Here is a 20,562-nt window from a genome sequence, read left to right on the forward strand (position 1 = left end):
TCCGCCATAAGGAGAATATCGTCCAGATAAATAATCAACCTGACACCCAGAGACCGAAGATGTTCCACAACTGGTCGTAACAGCTTCGTGAAGCACCATGGTGCCGACGAAAGACCGAACGGGAGAACCTGATACTCGTACCAGACTCCCTGCCAGCGAAACTGAAGAAAACGGCGATGGGGCTTGTAAATCGGAACCGAGAGATATGCATCTTTGAGGTCCAGTCTGACCATCCAATCCTTTTCTCGAAGGAGATCCCTCAAGAGATGGATTCCCTCCATCTTGAAATGTCGATAGACGACTCCCCCGTTGAATTCTTTCAGGTTGAGAACAAGGCGAGCACCGCCTCCTTTTTTCTCGACCAGAAAGACAGAGCTGGCAAACCCCTTTGGATGACGGGAGGTTGGAATCACCGCCCCTTTCTTGAGAAGAGAGTCTATCTCCTCGGAAAGACAAACCTGATCCTGAAGAGAAAAACTCAGACAAGGAGGGGGACAAGACTGACGCATCGGGTGATAAAATTCTATTCTGAACCCTTGAACAGTCTGTAGCACCCAAGCATCGCCGGAGAGCATGCGCCAATTCTGCAGGAAAAACTGAATGCGACCCCCCAACATCACATCGCATGCAGGAATCAGCCTCACCTGTAGAGTGGGAATCCTGGTATTGTCCCTGATGACCACCGGAACGTCCTTTGCCGTACTGGCCTTTTCCCTTTCTGGAAGGATAAAAGTTGGCTCTTGAGGAATAACCTGAGTCGTAGGAGCCTCTGTGCTGAGATGAATTGCCCCTCTGGGACTGACTGGCAGAACCACGGCCGAACGAGCGTCCCCTACCTCGTCCGGCCTTTCCAAAAACCGGACGCATGGCTCGCCGTAAGGAGGCCTGCGCCTTGTCGATGCCACTGAAGGTGGATACAAAGCGCGTGAGTTCCTTAAGGAACGGCTGACCAAACAGGAGGCCGTCCGCCTCAGGGCCCGACTCAGAAGTGGCCAATTCAGAGAGTCTAGGGTCAAGCTTCAATAAGATGGACCTGCGACGTTCCGCAGATATCGCACAATTCGCATTACCTAACTGACAAATTGCCCGTTGCGCCCATTCTATCATTTCTTTAGGGTTCACAAGGGCAGAAGCTTCCTGGGCCCTGTAACCTAGGTCCAAAATCTTTGTGAGAGGCCCAAGGACGTCCAACATTTTATCCTGACAGGCCCGCCAGGATCTATCCAGGCCCTTCTTTGGGTCCTTGGCATATTTTTTCAAATATGTGACCATCATGGGGTCAACTTCAGGGGTCTCAGATAAATGGGCAGACAAATCAGGCCTCGGGCATTCCGAGCGCAGCCTGGCACGAACCGAAGCCTCAAAAGGCTGACGGATATGTGCCTCAATGTATGCAGCCACAGCCGGAGAAGGCCCCCATGATGAAGAGTTGGGATGAACGATGTCTGCCGGCTCGAAATTAAGCACCGGAGGACGCTCAGGGGCGTCCACAAAATGCTCCTTACAGACCCGTTTTTTAGGTGGAGGAGAAAGATGGTCTGAAGAAGCGGAGGATAACACATTGTCCGAATCAGCCTCCTGAAGACCTGCAGTCGTGGATGGCGCAGATGCTAAACTTTTCGCCAGACGCTGAAAATCTGACTTGTGAGGGTTAACAGGCGACTTCGCCGATTTTTTGGCAGCCGGCAACCAGCCCTGCTGTTGAGCATATAGATTGAGGTGACGCTTCAAAGGATTAATAGCACGGACAAGTGCTTTGTTAACAGATTGCTGAACGCCTTTGTCCAGCTGTTCAACCAAATCCTGTTCCAGGGAGCCTTCCTCCTCATCAGCATAGTAATAATAGTCGTCTTCAGCGTCATCATAATACTCAGCCATTCTACAGCAAGTAGAAGTAAGTGCCCACAAGACGACTGAAATAATATGGAGTGTTGACAATAAACACAAGTCAAGGGGGAGTGTTGAGACCCCAAAACAGGCTTCAAATAAGCAGGAGACAAACCTGACTCGAAAAAACAATTAAAATGTGGAGGGAGCCAAAGCCTGTATCAAATAGCACACTCTAGGCAGAGCCTATGCGAATAAATAACAACCAAAGCCCTCAAAAAGACCTCGGCGTCTGACGGGGTTAATTCCAGTGACAGGCCGTGGGCAAAACGTCAAACGCCGTCGCTCAACCAGCTGAGGAACAACCGGAAATGGGACAGCGCGCATGCGCGACTGTCGCCTGGCCACAAAGACCGTCGCGAGAGCGCTCGCGCTCCTGAGCCAACGGAACCCCTGCTCCCGCTCCACTAACAGCGCGCGAGCAGCTGGGAAGCGCTCGCGCCAGGAAAAAACGGAGGTGAGGCACACGCTCCGACAATGAACGACAGAACTGCAGGTCGGCAGTAAACAACACGCGCGAAGAGTAAACGGAGACACAGCCCCAGACGCGCGGCAATAAAGCGCAAAGGTCAGCACAAAGCATATAATAATAACAATGCGCAAGTCAATAGTAAAAGTAAAGCACTTAACTGGCTGCGGAGCAGCAAAGAAAGAGGAAGTGTTTACCTCTGAGACTGTTTATATACTGGGGGTGTACTCTATGGTTGCCCTATTTCGGTTTTTTCTTTACTGTAATGTGATTGGCTGCTATGTGTCAGTAAAGAAATGAGACTAAGCATAATCGGAGCCTCCTGTCCTGACATAGAATTGGGGAAACAGACACCACACCTCGCAGGCGTGGTGCGCTAAAGTCTGGGCGTGTTGTTCGTACGCATGGAACGTATGATGTCAAGCCGTTCGACCATTGGTGTACCTGCTTTAGTTGCCGTTCAAATTGAAAAATTCTAGCTGTGCACTTGTGCAGCGAAACCGTCGTAGTCGTGGGGGATCGCGTATTTAAGTTCGGATTACTACTTACTGGTTTGGAGTCGTTTGTAGGATAAAACGAAACTGCTCCAGTTTCCTATTTGTACGTGGAGTGGGGAGAACAGAATGGGCACAATGAAACTGAGGTAAGGGAGACAGTGTTGGTGCCCTGTTCATCGAAGGGTTGGCGGGGCTCTAAGGTGACGGCTGGTGTCTTACAAATATTTTGGCATCATTAGGGTGAACAAGAAAAGTGCACCAAAAAATGCAAGTGCATGAAGGCGGTAAAAGGTAATAATTTGCGTTACTCTAACCTTTGATTAATGATACTTTGGCGTTCTAACCGGTCCATGTAAACGTGGCACTCACACCATACTTGAAAAAAGAGGTGTTGTTTTGAGCTGGGACTGAAAGCCACAAGAGACTGTATGCAACCAACTTCAACGTGCGTGCCTTCACTGGTCACTCAAACGACCAACACACAACACCCACCCATTTTTAAATACCCTTACCTAATTCCAGAAACATACAGGCATCAGTGTACACATACACGTTGTGTAATAGTAATTAAATTGAGGTGGGATTATTTGTTAGGTTTTCTACCTCCGCATTCTGCTTTGCAACGTTAAAGCTGCCAAGTTTTCAGACTGCTTCCATTGCGTTTCCATGGCTTAAGTGTGCGCATGAGTGAACCTCCATTGCCAAATGTGACACATTAACACAAGTAAACCAAACTATGAAGTCTATTAAAACACAAAACCGCATATATCCGCTCCTTTTGAGCATTATCGAGCTCTGGAAAAGCCCTGTTTATTGGCTACATTGCATTGTGTGACAGGCTTCCCAACTTCACCAAACTGTGATCCTAAGCAAATATTTTTTTTCCCTGTACCTTCTTTTTCTTCATAATCACATATTCGAGAACCTTTAATTATGTGAGTCCAAGATATGTGCTGTACAAAAACATTATTGTGTTTGATTTAAAAGAATATAATTTTACTCCATTTATAATAATCTATGCCACTTACAAGAGTGTACATGAGATGTCTCCTCTACAAGTATTAGGCTTTTGTGACAGCTCGAGGACGAGTTTGACAGAGGACACTACGACTGTAGCAATAACACGAGGAGGAAAATCTGTGCCAAAATCCCAGCCACCACCAAATGTGTCTTGACGACATGTCAGTTTATTCATAACAACCTCTCCTTTTCCCGACCCAGGAGGCTCTGACAGTGTGCCCAGCAGCTGCAGGCTCGCAACTGACACTGGGAATCACACTGTCGCGCTAAGAAAGCTTCAAGCAATTACAAGGAGCAAAGAGGAGCTGCAAAGTTCTTTTGGTTAGAAAATGTCAAAACTAACTTGGGCAGCTCTACAACTTTTACTATGGATGTATTCTGTAAAAAACACATTTCCTTATTGTCATTTTAACACGACTTTCAAAATGTGATAATGCTTGTAATCAATGTATTGTAGTTACGTAATGTCATGCAGTTTCAAAGTCCCTTGTGGTCTATTTTCTGTGGGATCTTAAGTTCATTTTTATTGTGCTCCACTCAATGAAAGGATGAGATGGTGCTGTAACATGTAGAAAGATCCATTTCTTCAGCATGAGGCATGCAAAGATCATTCAAAATTTGTATCAAAATAGTGGGCAGTGGCTAAGGTCCTTCATTCTTTTGTTTGTTAGGGGGAGCCCCCCTTCAACCATTGCATTTTTAAAGTACCCCTCAAACTTAGGCACCACAGCATTCTGTGGTTGTTTACATTTTGCAACGCGTACATTTTGCTTTGGTGACTGCTCCAAAGGGATCGCACCAGGATCCAGCTGCTGTTCTTTGCTGAGTGCCCTCTTTGTGTTACTAAGGTTTCTGCCTTCTTGATGTTACTGCCAGTGTAGTGCTGTTGATTTCCCTCAGCCCTCTTCCTCCCACTTCCTGTTCAGTTACTAAAATGTATTTTAGAAGAGCAGGCAGCAACGTCTACTGCGCATCAAGTATCTTTTCAACTGCCTGTCTCTCACCATAACAGAACCCCGGATTGTTTCTATAGCACCTGGACTGTACCAGGCCAATCTGGTACCACACATCGTTCCCCTTTAACAAATACAACAGAAGATATAACCTTTATAATAATTACCTAATACAAAATCGAATAGCTAGACTACCTCAAATGCTAAACCCAACTTAAGACTTATTGCGAATAACTCTATAATATATTATGTAAATTGATATCATCACCATGTACAATAGCATTAAGGTATCAACACATTATGCAATTTGTAGCTTCACATTAATTAACCCACAACAAAATCTTTAAACTTCTTAGGACACGAGGCGATCCTCCCACTGTGAGTTGTCTTGGAACCCTCCTGATAAGTGGTACTCTTATCACACGTTCTACTGGCACCTTGCCCTAGCCATCATCTCCTCTACTCCACTGCTCCATTCATTTTCTGCTAAACAATCCCCATTCTCAACTTTTCCACCTCTATTCTCCACAGACTTTATACTATGTTCCACTTACATCCCGAACCAGTTCCCACTGTTACTCTTCTATCGATTATCCTCTAATGAAGCTTTATTACATCTAGCTAATCTATTAAAATGCCAGATTTTACCATCTGACAATTTGGCAGAGCAAGCAAAAACCTCTAACACTTGAAGTGGCTCGGAAAAGGTGCTACTGCCCTTCTTAACCTTGTGATCAATTCTAATATGCACCCATTCGCCCTTCTGTAACATGACTTCTTTTAACACTTTTCTTTTTATCATAGTAATCCTTTTGTCCTTCGAGCCAATGTCAGGTTCTCCATAATCACAGTAGGAGACCATTTCCTTTCCGTTTCCAAGGACATAGAAGCTTTATTATCATTGGTGAATGCCTCACGCCCTCTCAGCACTTGGGGAGTAATTCTGTTATCCCTGATTTTGTTTGCTTCCTTTTCCAATTCCTTCCAGCACTTATTTTCATTTGCACACTTCCCATAATCACATGATTAAATACCTTCACACAACCATTCACTTCTGGACGATATACTGCTGTGTGCACTGCATGAACTCCATTCCTGGTGAAGATTTTTTTTCAATTAATTAATCAGCCTTGAACTGTGGGCCATCGTCATTTAACAATTGCTTCGAAATGCCTCCCCTCAGAAAGGTCTCTCCGAAAAATTATTCCACTACATCAGCATTTGAATAAAAATCCATTAGTGCAATGACTTGCTTCGGTACCCACTCTTTGTTCTGAATGGCGTCCAAAATATTCACAGCTAAATCCTACCAGGGATCCTCAGGAAATTCTATCCTGCTCCCCACCTTCTACAACCCCCCCCCCCCCCACACACACACAGCACCCCAAGGAGTTCTCAATGTCTTCTGGGGCTTATCAGCATTAGCACAACTACATTATTCAAAGAATAATTTAATACAGCACACACATGATACATATATTGTAGGTCCTCGAGTTAACACAAAATATGGACTAATATTATTCCAAGTGCAATAGACAATCACAAAAGATTTTTGGGTGGGGGTCAGACATGTCGCTATGGGGGCCATTTGGGGTCAGGGTCTAGACTTGGAGCCATGGTAACCTCTGTAGGAATAAAAATTATGTCTTGGGATGTAAGGGGGATGCACACTTTGGGCCGACGGCACAAAATTCATGCCTACTTGGTGCGGAGAGGGGTGCACATTGCACTGCTACAAGAAACCCACTTGACGAAGACAAAAGGGGCAGCACTACAGCATCGTTGGAGAGGGAAGGTATTTCACACCACATATTCGGCCTATGCAAGAGGGACCTTGGTGTGGGTGCGAGCGGGGTGCCATTTCAATGTGTTAGGCAGATTATCGATACCGAAGGCTGATTCATGGTAGTAGCAGGGCGGCTTGATGGTTGGGATATTACGTTAGGAAGCATATTTGCTCCTAATATTGAACAACCTGCTTTCTTGACACAGTTATCGCAGGAATTAGCAATGGTATTGACGGGCCCTATACTCCTGGGAGGAGATTTCAATTGCATTACTGACATAGACCTGGACCACTCTCATCCTCCACTCCCTGACTCTCCCCCTCATAGGATTGCGGAAGCCCGACGGGACTGGCAAAGATAATGGGGACTGACTGACACTTGGCGGGCTTGTCACCCGGGGAACTGGACTATTATTTTTCAGCTCTGCATGAGTTGCACATCCGGTTGGATGCTACCCTTTGCTCCCCTGATGTGCATATGACGGTCACGTTGAGTGAGTACTTAGCAAGGACGACGTCTGATCACAACCAGTTACTGGTGTCTTTGCACTGGGTCCGGGCGGAGACGCCAGCTATCCCTAGCTGGCGTCTCCGCCCGGAAACACTGGAAGACCCAGGTCTTCAGAACCACCATAGGTAATGCTACTGAGTACTACTTTCAACACAACATGTCCACTAGTCTACATAACAAGTGGGATGCGTTTAAAGTTGTGATTCGAGGATGTTGTATAGGGGAAGCAGTGGGAGTATGTAAAACCTACCTGAGTGATGTACAGAAGGCGGAACAAAGGCTCAGGGATATAGAAAGGGAAAGACCAGGATGAGAGGATAAGCAAGAGGAACTTCTGGTGGCTAGAGAAGAGATAGCGGCACAACTGGAGCGAGTTAGATGTCACGACCACAGGGCATATGCGGCAAAGGCACATACTGAGAGGGATAAATCTGGGGCACTATCAGGTTGGCTGGTCAACCCAGCGCGCAGAGGGGCACCGACCTTAGAACTGCACGGTGAGGGTGGCGCAGTATACTATGGACAACAGGCTATCAACACATAGTTTCTGGAATACTACACTACACTATATCAAAGTAGGCTAGATCCATGAGTTCCATGAGTTCTGGAGGAGGGGGATTTTCTAGACATTGAACTGCCACAGATTGAGGTGGAGGATGCAGAGAGTTTGGGTCAGCCAGTGGAGTTGGGAGAGATCAGGGGAGCCATAAAGCGCATGGCCAAGAACAAAACCCCGGACACTGATGGGTTACCGGCTGAGTTCTGTGCCACATATGTGGACCTGTTGCCCCCCGCTGTTAACCCTCTACAATAGATCAAAGCAAGATGGCTACCTACCTAGCTCAACAAGGGAAGCAGCGATTGTACCCCTCCTTAAGCCGGACAAGCCGACGTGGGACCGCACAGCCTATCGCCCTCTCGCGATTCTTAACCTCGATTTATAAAATCTTGAGTAGTGTTCTGACCAGTAGACTGATGGCTCACATGACAACACTTGTGCACGAGGACCAAGCTGGGTTTATTTCTTCTCGGAACACTGCCATGAATATACGAAGGCTGTGCCAACTGGTACATGGCTCAGGGGATGAGGAGGGAGAGGCATGCATACTATCGATTGACCTTGAAAATGCCTTCAATAGTCTTTAGTGGCCATATCTGTTTAGGGTCTTGAGGACGTTTGGCTTGGGCGAGGGGTTTGTGGCCTGGACAAAGATTATCTATTGCCGCTCGACAGCCAGGGTTCGAACGGGGCATGATTTCTTAAGCCTGCAGTGTGGGCAGGGGGACGAGACAAGGATGCCCACTGTCTCCCCTCCTGTTCGCCCTGGCCATAGAACCATTAGCTGTCCATTCCCTGTCGGGGCGGTGTTACAGGTGATTAGACGGGATGGGTCAGACACACTACATTGCTTTATATGCGGACAACCTTTTAATGTTCCACGCCAATGCTGTTGAGGAGTTACAGGGCGCCCGAGAATTGCTGGCTAGACTGGGGCGGATGGGGGGGCTCAAAGTTAACTGGAACAAGACGTGCCTTTCCCGGTACATGGGGGTAGAGCAGACCCACCAGCTGGATTGGATGTGAGAAGGGAAAGCAGCTGCTTGCCTTATTTAGGAGTCAGAATTTATCATGAGCCTTCTACTTATTGGAGGGCAACGTGGGACGTGCATTGAGCTAACAGGAGTAATTTTGATTTTTGGGGAACCCTGCCTTTGTCAGTAGCGCGGAGAGCGGCGTTGCTAAAGATGGTAACCCTGCCTCGTCTACTTTACTATTTTGGAGCGCTGCCGCTTTGGGTCCCTGGAAAATACTTTGCCCAGCTAAATACCATGGCTATGGGTTTTTGGTGGGGCTCGGGGAGGCGTAGAGTGGCGCTAAACACTATGATGCGCCCTAGGCAGGAGGGAGGGTTAGCAGCTCCTGATTTTGAGGCCTATTATCACGCGGCTCAATTTCAATGGTACGCAAGGTGGATGGCGGGGAAGCTGAGGAGAACCGGAGAAATATGGACCTCGGCCTTCGCCAGCTCGATTGGACTCTCCTCCAGCTGCCGTTACGTGAAAGAGGTGCCGAGGAATTTATGGGTGGTGTATCAATGCTGGAATCGCCCCAATAGGAGAATTAAGGTGGGGCCCTCGTACGCAACTGAGATCCCATTATGGCTCTGTGAGGTATTACCACATGGAGGAGATTGGCAAAGTTTGCAAGGCTGAGAAGACCTGGGGATCTCCAATAATGGAGACCTCTATGAAGATGGTGTCCTCATACCCTTTCAAGATATCATGGAAAGATACGAAATACCCAGACAAGACTTTCTCTAACATGTGGCATTGACGGCAGCCATTCATAAACTCTGGAAGAAAGGGGTAGAGGAGCCGCAGACCTTTCTCCCCTGTCAGTACATGGTCACTTCAGCGGGGAAGGTCCAGGCGGTCACCTGTCTATATAAAAGAATTACGCAGAGGTCCAGAACTCCATTAGAGGGGCTGCGCAATAAATGGAAAGCGGATCTTGGGACACCTATAGAAGAAAAGCCTTGGGAGATGTTGCTGGAACGGGCATGGAAATGTTCCCGAAACGCGAGATTTCAACGAATACAATTTTACGTGTTCCATCGAGCGTATCTCACTCTCTTCAAAATTAATGAGTTTTAAGGATCCCGTAGAGCCTGTCCGCAGTGCAAACTGGAAAATGCCGCATTTCTTCACATGCTCTGGGAATGTCCACTGTTACACAGGTTTTGGAGGGAGGTCGTGACCAGGTTGAAAGCGGTAACAGATAGGGATATACAGCTGACCCCAGGTGTTTGTATGCCACACTGGTTTCCCCACACTGCCTGTAATAAGCTCACTAGTAAATTCATAGACTTAGGATTAGTTCTAGCTAAAAGAGAGTTTACTAGCTATTGGAAAGCGGTCACTATACCTAATACAGCGCGATGGCTGCGGGAATTTATAAAGTGGGCGGATTGTGAGGGGATCTTCCGATTACAAATGGCTTGGAGAACCAATAATGACAAATTGCTGGTTGCGTCTAGGGCCTCGGTAGCGATGGTGGACCTGCTCAAGAATCCAACTGACGACGATAACTGACCTTCTGAAAAGAGGGACTTCTTCTCCTGCTCTGGAACATTACCTCTGTAATGTGGGTGGGACAGATGATAGGTGAGGTGATTGTTATGAGAGCATTCCCCTAGTTGGAACCTTGATCACTGACACAATGCTTTGAATTGGATGGCAGGAGTGCATGCTGTGAGACATAGGGGATAAAGGAGGGGAGCGACATGTCTGACGGGGGGAAGGTGGTGGACCTATGTTGCTTGTTTACATTTTTGTTTTGACATAGGTTTGGGGCCAGGTTAGCCCCTGACTGCGTCCCTAACATTGGATTGCAGGTCTGCAACCATCAGTGGTGGTGAGTGATGTAACTATGTACATACATGTTATTTGGGCTTACATAACAGTCCCTGGGTCTTTCTCTTATATGTTGATGTATCTCCTGCATTTTTTATACGGAGATGATATTGTGACTGTACTAACAGATAGTGGTTCAGCATGTATACGTGTTAGTCACTTTGGTATTGATATATTAGGCTCATAACCATTTCGTATTTTTAGTTTTGACATTCTTTGTATCTCCAATCCTGTTAATTTTGGACTTATATTAGTGAGAATGGGCAATAATATCAGTTTTGCTCCTTTCTAGTTTGTTCAATATCATATGTGTCTTATATATGTCTCTTCCTATCAGATTTCCCAGAGGCGTAGTTTATTTCGCCTTGGAGATCTTTTTCCTAGTGGGCATCAACCGTTTTTGACTCTTGATTTCATTTTGGAGCCACTTAAGAATCAGTCAATACATGGGTGTGTCTACCATTATAGATCTTCCAGGTGGTTTGGTACAGTTTTTATTCTAAAACTACACAATTTCCTTGTGTTGGTATGTAGATTTAGAGTGTTGACACGTTTGTCTTTGGTCTACCTATATTTCTGCATGGTCTAAATGGTCGCTCTTTATCATCTTTATTCTATTTGGTTACACTTTACATATCTTCTTTTGTTACTGCCGGGATTCAGCATATGTACTGATCCCTTGTTCTATTGCTCTGTTTTGTGCTAAGTATAGAACTCTCTTGTAGTCTATAACTATTGGGATAACTCTCTTCTATAACACATCTGCTTTTGAGCACTTCTTTCAGGTGATTTTTATTAGCTGTGAGATCTCGGACCAATATATGTTACATATGTTTTTGGCAATAAAGGAATCTGTTCCTTTGGTTGGAATATATTGATTGTTTATATATTGTGTTTTACAGCCTTGAGAAAGTCTGAGTACTAATTGTGTACTGACGAAAAACGTGTTGGCTGCTTTTCACGTTTGGATATGAGCTTGCAAAATAACAAATAATAAAGAACACTGTATACTCAAGCATCATGACCTGTTCATCTTGTCCTGTGGAACTTTGGATTACTTCATGTCATTGCGAATCTTTTGTGATTGTCTATTGAACTTGGAATAATATTAGTCCATATTTTGTTACCTCGAGGACCTACTATATATGTATCATGGGTGTGCTGTATTAGCTTATTCTTTGGATATCTGTACTAGCAGGTTGATTTTCAACTTAATAGCACTTCTGGGTAGTAAGTGCCTTCAGCTTGCGTAGCACCCCGCTGTAAATACAGCAACTGTACACTTAATACGCTCTCAATTTTTGTTTGCAACAACATATTTGTTCTTTTTGATGTGCGGTTTTTTCCCTATCCGGGAACACTACTACCTGTCTGTTCAATTGTATATACAACTACATTATTGTACACCTCTTTCAATTTCTGAATCTAAACCTTGGCACTAGTATGAACTCTTGACCCTCTTCTTAGTTTTGACTATCCCTAAATGACCTCATACATTAATTCCAGAATCCTTTCCCTCAATTGATGGAGAGGGATCATTTTATGCCCTCTCAATAAAAATCCATTACCTGAAACAGATCGCTCCTCTGTTTCCATAATTTCTTAGTTTCCTCATTTAGTTTGCTCTTGGCTGGCCGCTCTTCCAACACAAGCTCTTAATGTCCACCTTGACATCATCAACTTGTACTTTTCCATCCACTCACTCTCCAGAATGGCCTTCACTTCTTCACCAACCACAGCCACACTGTACTCGTCCCATTCATCTAGCAATAGAACCCTGGTCCTGCACAGACGACCTGTACCAAACATTTGCCACCTTATTTTTCGGGCTTGAAATCTACTCAATTTTTTAAGTTTATTCCAGTACCTTAAGTGTCCTCCTTGCCAAGCGGGAAGTAGCACTTGCATAACCTTCTGTTGTTAACACCTTCACCAAGAGTTTGTGGTCTGTATACACAATAAACTCAGAGCCCCAAAACCCTGTCTAAACTTCCCCATTGTGAAGACACATGCCAACATCTCCCTTTCGATAACTGAGTATTTTTCCTCCGTGGGAGATGGAGGACGCGAAACAAATGCTACAGCATTCTCCACCTTTTTACCATCTTTAGTTGACGCATGACTCAATACTGTCCCTGAACTCTTACCACTAGCATCCGTAGTGAGGATGGCATTTACTTTTAGATTGAATCCATGTAATTGAAGCTCAGTACATGTGCCCTTCTTAATGCTCACAAATTCATTATTCAATTCCTTGTTCTATTTATTTTATTTAGATATTTTGAAGCTTATAAAGTGCATGGCTACCCCCAACGGGGGTGTCCCGGCTCTGCAGACAGCCGATACCAGAGAGATTCAATGGGAGCTAGAACTTGGAAAAGAGCCAGGTTTTAAGTTTCCTCCGTAATAAGGCTTCGGTAGAGAGAGATCTGAGCTCCAGCGGAAGGCCATTCCAAAATTTGGATGTGGCCACTGCAAAGGCCCGACCCCCCGTTCGTGCACGGCGGAAGCGAGGGGTGTACATCAAGCGAAGATGGTTTGATCTCAGGTCGCGTACTTATTGCGTGATCTTAAGTCTGTGCCTCAGGTATGCTGGGCCTCGTCCATCAAGAGCCCTAAAGGCGATGATGCAAGACTTGAATTGTAAACGTAGACTCACTGGCAGCCAGTGTAATGTGGCCAGGAATGGTGTAATAGAGTGGCGATATGGAATATTGCAGATCAATCTGGCAGCGTCATTCTGCACTATCTGCAAGCGCTTAATAAGATAAGCCGGGTCTCCCACATACAGACTGTTTGCGTAATCCAAGTGGGATGTGATCAAGGTGTGGACCACCGTCCTTCGTGAGTGAAGGGGGAGAAAGGGAACGATCTTCTTAATCATGCGGAGCTTTCCGAAGCAAGCTGCCGAGACCTTATTAATTTGTGTTTTACAGGACTGTGCCATATCAAACAGGAAGCCTAAATTACGGGCAGATTGTACCGGAGCAGGGGGAGGATTCAATTCTGTAGGCCACCATAGGTTGGTTGGTACGGGAGCTTTTTGGTTAAAGAATAGGACCTCCGTCTTATCTGTATTCAATTTGAGATTATTGGTGGTCATCCAGGATGCGATGTCAACCAGGCAATGACGGAAATTAGCCATATAGTCATCAGAGTGATCTCTAAAGGAAAACACAAGCGGAGTATCGTCAGCATAAGAGATCACTCTGACACCCCAGGATTCCACCAACTTCGCTAGTGGAGACAGATAGCCATTGAAAAATAGAGGACTGAGTGCTGAGCCCTGCGGAACCCCCTACTCCAGTGGTTTCTCAGTGGAGACATACGGCCTGAGGAAGACTTGTTGTGATCTATCCTTCAAGAAGGATTTCACCCAGGCTAGCGGTGTCCCCCCAATTCCCACCTCCTGGAGACAGTCCAGGAGGACGTCATGTGAGACCGTGTCGAAAGCTGGGGATAGGTCAAGGAGGACCAACATGGCCTCCTCTCCCCTATCCACACACTCCCGAATCGACTCGGACACCTCCAGTAATGCAGACTCAGTGCTAAAGCCTAGCCTAAAGCCAGACTGAGAGTCATGCAATAATTGATGTATTTCCAGGTATTCAGACAGTTGCTCCTGTACCATTTTCTCCAAAACTTTTGCTGGTTTAGGAAGAAGTGAGATGGGCCTGTAATTGCAAAGACATAGCGGGTCAGCATCCGCTTTCTTCAGGATAGGGACCAGCATAGCTTGTTTCCACAGCGCGGGGAACAGGCCAGAGCGCAGCGAGGCGTTCCATATTTCTATCAAAGGATTAATCAGTAACGGGGCCAGATCACTGAGGATCTGAGCGGGAGCTGGGTCGAGAGGGGAGCCTGATTTACAGTTATGAAATATTTAAAAGCCTTACGTTCCTAAGTTGGTAGGGTATGCCCAGATATGGGTCCCTTTCTCACTTTGCCACTGGATTCAAGCTATCCTGGCTGATGGCGGCTAATTAGCCAGAAACCGGTCCCAGGATGCTTGTTTCCGGTCCAGGGAAGACATATCTTGGCAGTTCAGGCTGGACTGTTCCCATGAGGACAGGGTCAGACTGATTTGCATATAGCCATGTCGGAACTGGGGTGGCGGAGTAGGCTAAATAATTATGATGGATTAAACGCAGATCAGTTGACTGGGGTGAGTGCTTGCAATGTTCAACACTCCGTCCATCAAAAACACGGGGACTGCTCTCCAGTGGTTCCGTTCCTTTCTTGCCAACCGCTCCTTCTGCGTGGCCGTCCCGCCCTATCAGTCCGAACACCATCCTCTGGATCTGGGGGTCCCCCAGGGCTCCTCGCTGAGTCCCACGCTTTTCAATCTGTACGTGAGACCGCTAGCTGAGGTTGTCAGGCAGTGGGGTTTGACCATGGTGTCTTATGCCGATGACACCCAGCTAGTGGTTACGATCAGCGGGGATGCAGAGGTGGATGCCCCCAGATTCCAGAATGGACTGCGGGCGGTTGCCAGCTGGATGACCTCCAACTGCCTCCAGCTGAACGCCAGCAAGACGGAGGTTATGATCTTTGGCAAACAAACGGAACTCTGGGGAGACAGGTGGTGGCTGTCGGATTTGGGACCTACGCCAACCCCGGTCGCTGAGCTAAAAAATCTTGGGGTTTGGCTGGATCCAACGCTTTCTTTTGCCTGCCATACCAAACGTACAGCGGCCTGCTGCTTTGGTATTCTACGTGGACTCCGGCCTGTTCTTAGATTCTTTGACGCCACCACCAGGCAACTGGTGGTCCAGGCGACCGTGATCTCCCGGCTCGACTATGCTAGTTCCCTGCTAGCAGGATTAAATCAATCAGAAATCACCCGCCTGCAGCGTGTCCAGAACGCCGCAGCGAGAGCGGTTGTGGGACCACCCAGATTCTGTCCAATCACTAACACCTTGCGCACGCTGCACTGGCTGCCGATTGCACAAAGGATCCAGTTTAAGGTCCTGTGTGTTGCTTATAAAATTCTCAAAGGATCCCCCGCTATGATCCTCTCCAATCTTCTGTCCCGCTATGTTCCGACCCGGGCTTTAAGATCCTCGGACTTGGAACTCGCGGTTGTTCCCCGTTTTCAGCGCTGCAGAGCAGGCGGCCGCTCCTTTCGAGTGCGTGCCGCAACGCTGTGGAACTCTCTTCCCCCTGCCATACGCGTTCTCCGGGATGTGCTTTCCTTTCGTCGTGCCCTAAAAACTTATCTGTTTCCTTAATTTCTTTTGCTTTGCTTAGACCAGTTGTGTTGTGCGACTACTTGTCTGGCGCCAGGACGCTCCTTTGCTGAAGCAGCTGCGCGCCTAATAAATGAACTTAACATAACATAACATCATCCCTTTTGGTTTTGCTTATGTTCCTTAAGCAGTTGCCTCAATCCATAAGCTTTTTCTGCAAAATTAACAAATTTTGAATGCAATTCAGAAAGGCCTAAAAAAGACGTAACCTCCTCTTTGCAGGTTGGCGCAGGTGCATTACTTATAGTCTTTCATTTTCTCTCTTTGGGAAAATTCTATCTTCACTGACTACATGTCCTAGGTAAGTCACAGACTTCACATTTGTTTAATTCTTCAGTAAATCAGTTCTTTAAAATTCCTAAAACATCCCTCCGCTTACTATCATGCTCCTCTTAGCTCTTCCCCAATAATAGGATGCCATCCTGGAAGTATATAACACTTATTTGGTCCCTAAACAGCCTATGCATCAACTTCTGAAAGACTGCAGCAGCTGATTTCAGTCCAAATGGCCTACACAAAAACCTGTAGCAAATAAAAGGTGTTAAATGCTGTAACCTTCCTACTAGCATGGTAAAAAACTACTTGATTGCAAGCTGAGAATACATCAGTGGTGGAAAACCATCTTACACCTTTTGGTCTCAGCCAATAATTAGTCATAGGTAGAGGGAACTTTACTACAATGTTTTTGTTTAGGTTGTATAGGTCTACACATAACCTTACGGACCTTTTGGCCTTCTGCGGCACCGCCATTGGGGACAACCATTATATAGACTCAACTTGCTCAATTATAACCTTTTTGTTCCAGTTTAAGTTCACTATCCACATCATCCTTTACTCTCAAGGAATGTTCCTCACTTTGTAGTATGCTGTAGTGGCACCTTCTTTAAGCACAATTTTATGCACAAACCCTTTGTTTTCAGACATCTCAAGAAAACAATACTTCCGGAAATTCCTTTCCCCATGTCTCCTTTTTCTTCCTGTTCCTGTGTTTCAAGTAATAAAACTTGATCTCTGCGATTTTGATCCAAAATAATTTCCAGTGCTTTTTGGTCCTTCCAACTTAACTCAGATGGTTATACTTCTGACATACATAACTTTCCCCATATAGTATGCTTCCTGAACTGAAATTCAACAACCTTGTATCCCAACATAGGAATTCTTTGACCACTAAATGTCACTGGGTCAATGTCTGATACAATCAACTCATTACTCTACATACTCACAAATCCTGATTAACAATAGTAAATGCGGAACCTAAGTCCACCGCTGTAGAAATTTCCACTCAACCGATCAACATGTCTGGATTTGTGCTCTGTTGCATTGTCAAAATTCATCACAGAACATTCGACCCAAAACACCTCCGTTGTCACTCGGGTGTGGAATTCCTATAGCCTGATGCACAAGACATATTGTTTGGGGTCAAGGGCAGCAAGTTTTCATGTGTATTTTGTCCTTGGGACAAGAATGCCCATACCCCTGCAGAACAAACCCTTTAGCTGCCAGTTTGCATTACCACATTATGGATCAGGGAAGGGCCATAAGTTAATTATGTTCAAACTTGTATTTATTGTTCATTACTTAAAAGCCTTTATTATTAGGGTGGGCGCTTTAAGTAACTGTTGTAAGCAAGATTGGCAATTCTTTGCTTTCAAAATAAAATGTTCCTAAAAATATTAAAGCAGGAAAAATATTTTGCTAAACTACTGTAAACTTTCAGGTACCATTTATTTGCAGCATCATTTAGTAATGTGTTGATGCATGCTAGTATGTCCCAAAAAATATTCAAAATGGAAAATCGGTGTAATCTGTTTCAATAAAAATATGGGAAATGAAAATAAACAGGCATTGGCAAAGTTAGTAGCTCTGAAATTGGTGGTCAGCTTTTTAGTTTTGTCAATGTGTGACTTGTTTTGGCATGTTTTTATAAATCCTTATTGGTGTGGAAACTGTTGTGCCCTCACCATTATAACAAGCACACACTGCCACGGTAGTTACTGGCACTGAGCAAAACTACTTTGTGTGCTGATAATGCTCCTTGTGAAAGAGCAGAATGCTGTCAATCACAGTGAAGCCAACCGATACAGAGAGACAGAATTTTAATAAACACAAAAGGTCATGTCAACGCCAGTCCAAATTAGGGGCCCAATTATTAAAGAAATTCTCAAAAGTTCACCCATGGTATTTATCCTTGCATTAAGTGCCGCAATACAGATTTTGTGAATTCCCAAGAATTTACAGAAGTAGGAGGACAAGAAATAGTACTCCTAGAAAATATTTGTGAACTGCATTTTAGCATGAGCAAATATGCATGTGTAGATTTAAGAGCTCTTGTATAATGAGATTGTTGCCATAATTTGTCGCCGCACTACATGGCATCAAAGGGACAAGTGGATTTTGTTACAGGACAAGAAGATTTATGAAGCAACCTGCCCCATGGACAAGTAGATATTACATTTCACACCCTTGAGCCTCCACCAGTGATGATCCTGGCACCCCAGCCACCATAGACCGTTCCTTCATAAACTTGCAGGTTTTCATAAGCAGAATCTATGGTCAACCTTCTCCAAGCTGGGGTTGTTACCCAATGCTATAGTACAAAAAGTTGCTCCAATCTGCTAACTAAGTCTGAATCCTGCTATAATTGAGATGTTCCTGTCTGCCAAACAAATTCAGTATAAGGATGGCACATAGTCATCCAGTGGAGCAACTCCCACTGATGCGTGCCTTACATTAAAAAGTCTTGGCCGTGAGGATAAAAGACTAATATCACTGGCTGTGGATGTTTGTCTCATACTGACATCTTTCTGTGACTACGATGGCATCTTCTATTATCTGATAGAAGCAGTAATTGTGCAACAAGAGTGGGATACCTAGGCAGTAAATTCTTGTTGTCATTTGTAGACCTGTTTCTAGACTGTTTGATACACAATCCATTAAAGATGACAAGTACACAACGTGTTGCATTCAGTGCCTTCTTTAAGACCTATCATTACTTGAAATTAGCTAGCTAATCAGACACTTATTATATATGGTGATCTGAATGAATGAAATGAAATTTGATTTGTAGAGTGCATGGCTGCCCGAAAGCGTCCCAGCGCTTGCTTGGGGAACCCGTCCTGGTATTCCCCTGCGAGATAACCCATTACTGGGCATCCCCCAAGGTGAAAGCCAGGCATCCCGCTGTGAGGGGCTGTTGTGGAGATTAAGCAAGCTATTGCCCAGAGTTACAGAGTAGGACTCCATGATTGGAATAGGCACCGAGGCGAGAATTGTCAGGTCCGGGGAAATTTGAGCCCAAGACCTGCCGAGGCGGGGAATTGAACCCTGGTCCGGGCCAGACCTCTGTATCAGGGTCTGCCGCTCCAACCACTTGAGCAACACTTCTCCACTCCTCTACTATCTATGATGCTCTATCGCCTACAGAAGCTTTGTGAGGAAGAAACCTGGTGGGCTGGGCTTTCCAGACCTACTCCTGTAATAGGGTAAAAAATCACAGTAAAGGAAATATTTCTCCAATTTATTATTGAACTGTGGTGCATGCTGTTTAAATAGCCCAACCCTTTGTGATAGCCCCGCCTTTCCAACTTTTAAATCCAGAAATAGGAAAAACCTCTGAACTATGTTGTGTTCAGTGTTGTATCTTGGAAGCTCATCATGGACATGGCTGTCCTAGACCACATAGGGAACAATTACAATCCGATGGTGACTAATTTGTTTTGCAGTTTCATGCCTTTTGCCTGCTTCAACCATGTCCCTGACATTACTCCGATGAATAACAGAGCACTGAAATGGAGCTGTGTCATATTCCACAATTGGGGCTCACTCCTAATGGACAACTTGGCTGAAAACTCCAGAGTACCCGCCTTGCAGTGAATCAAGAATAAAATATCAGTTTAGTGTCTTAGAACAAGGCGTTGGCTGCGATGTCTTCATTCTGGTCGACCACAAACCCTGTTCGTAGTGTGAACAGCAAGAAATGCATATGGTGTGTTACAGAATGTAGTAGCAAAATGCAAGAGAAATCAAATGCATTAAATAGGAGTTGCTAGGGGGCGTGGCTAACCACCAGCCAAGATGGCCGCACTCTGAGGGAGCTCTGTGACTGACAAGTCCTCCCCTTGAAATCCGCACCTCTAGGAACTGCTATACGGCAGAATCGCAAGCCCCTTGTACTCCGGTGCAACTGGCTCCAGCCAGCATCAAAATCCGGGGTCGCTGCACCGTGTTGAAGCCTGCGGCCTGTTCTGGCGCCAAGAGCCGGGGTCTTGCGTAGAGACCAGACCCGGAGTGCCCCGCGCACGGGGACACCTTCTGCACCCTGCTTCAGTTCCGATCCGGCGGAGCCTGTCCCCCACGCTAGCCCCGAGAATCGATTAGTCTGCAGGCGAGTGTTGTTGCCGGCGTGAGCGGAGAGGACTAGCGCGACCCGGTGACACAACGTGGCGGCCCACTGCCTCACAGCGGTAAGCCCACGCCGACGGCTCCGGCGGCCCGCTGGGGGTGGAGCGGCTTGCGACCCCCGCCTGTAATCTACCAGCCTGCCATTACCCACGCATCTCGCGGGCCGCTTGCCGGGACACCCCGAAGGTGGTTAGAACTACGAGGACAAAAGCAGGAGAATGCCATAGCACAACGGAGCCGCCCACACAGGCAGATAATTCTACGGATCCCCACTGGCCGTGGAGAGGCAGGGGACTGATTTCCAGACATCTGAATTGGCCCTAGCTCACCCCGGGTACTCACGGTCACCGCCACACGGGCCTAGTCTGGGGACTG

The 20,562-nt window shown here is 46.1% G+C and overlaps 1 protein-coding gene across 3 annotated transcripts in view; it reads left to right on the forward strand.

Annotated features, from left to right (window-relative positions):
- The first annotated feature begins 2,847 nt into the window (after positions 1–2,847).
- Positions 2,848–20,562, forward strand: part of LOC147733582 (protein regulator of cytokinesis 1-like) — a 324,524-nt gene continuing 306,809 nt past the window's right edge. For 2 of the 3 annotated variants that reach the window (XM_086958988.1, XM_086958990.1), the window contains exon 1: positions 2,877–2,999. In XM_086958988.1, coding sequence (XP_086815114.1) covers positions 2,980–2,999 — 20 coding nt within the window. In that variant the 5' untranslated portion in view covers positions 2,877–2,979. Of the gene's footprint in view, positions 3,000–20,562 lie in introns of all 3 variants that reach the window. The other variant, XM_086958989.1, reaches the window with a different exon arrangement.

This window comes from Lissotriton vulgaris, chromosome 2_1 (genome assembly GCF_964263255.1).
Source record: "Lissotriton vulgaris chromosome 2_1, aLisVul1.2, whole genome shotgun sequence".
NCBI lineage: Eukaryota > Metazoa > Chordata > Amphibia > Caudata > Salamandridae > Lissotriton > Lissotriton vulgaris.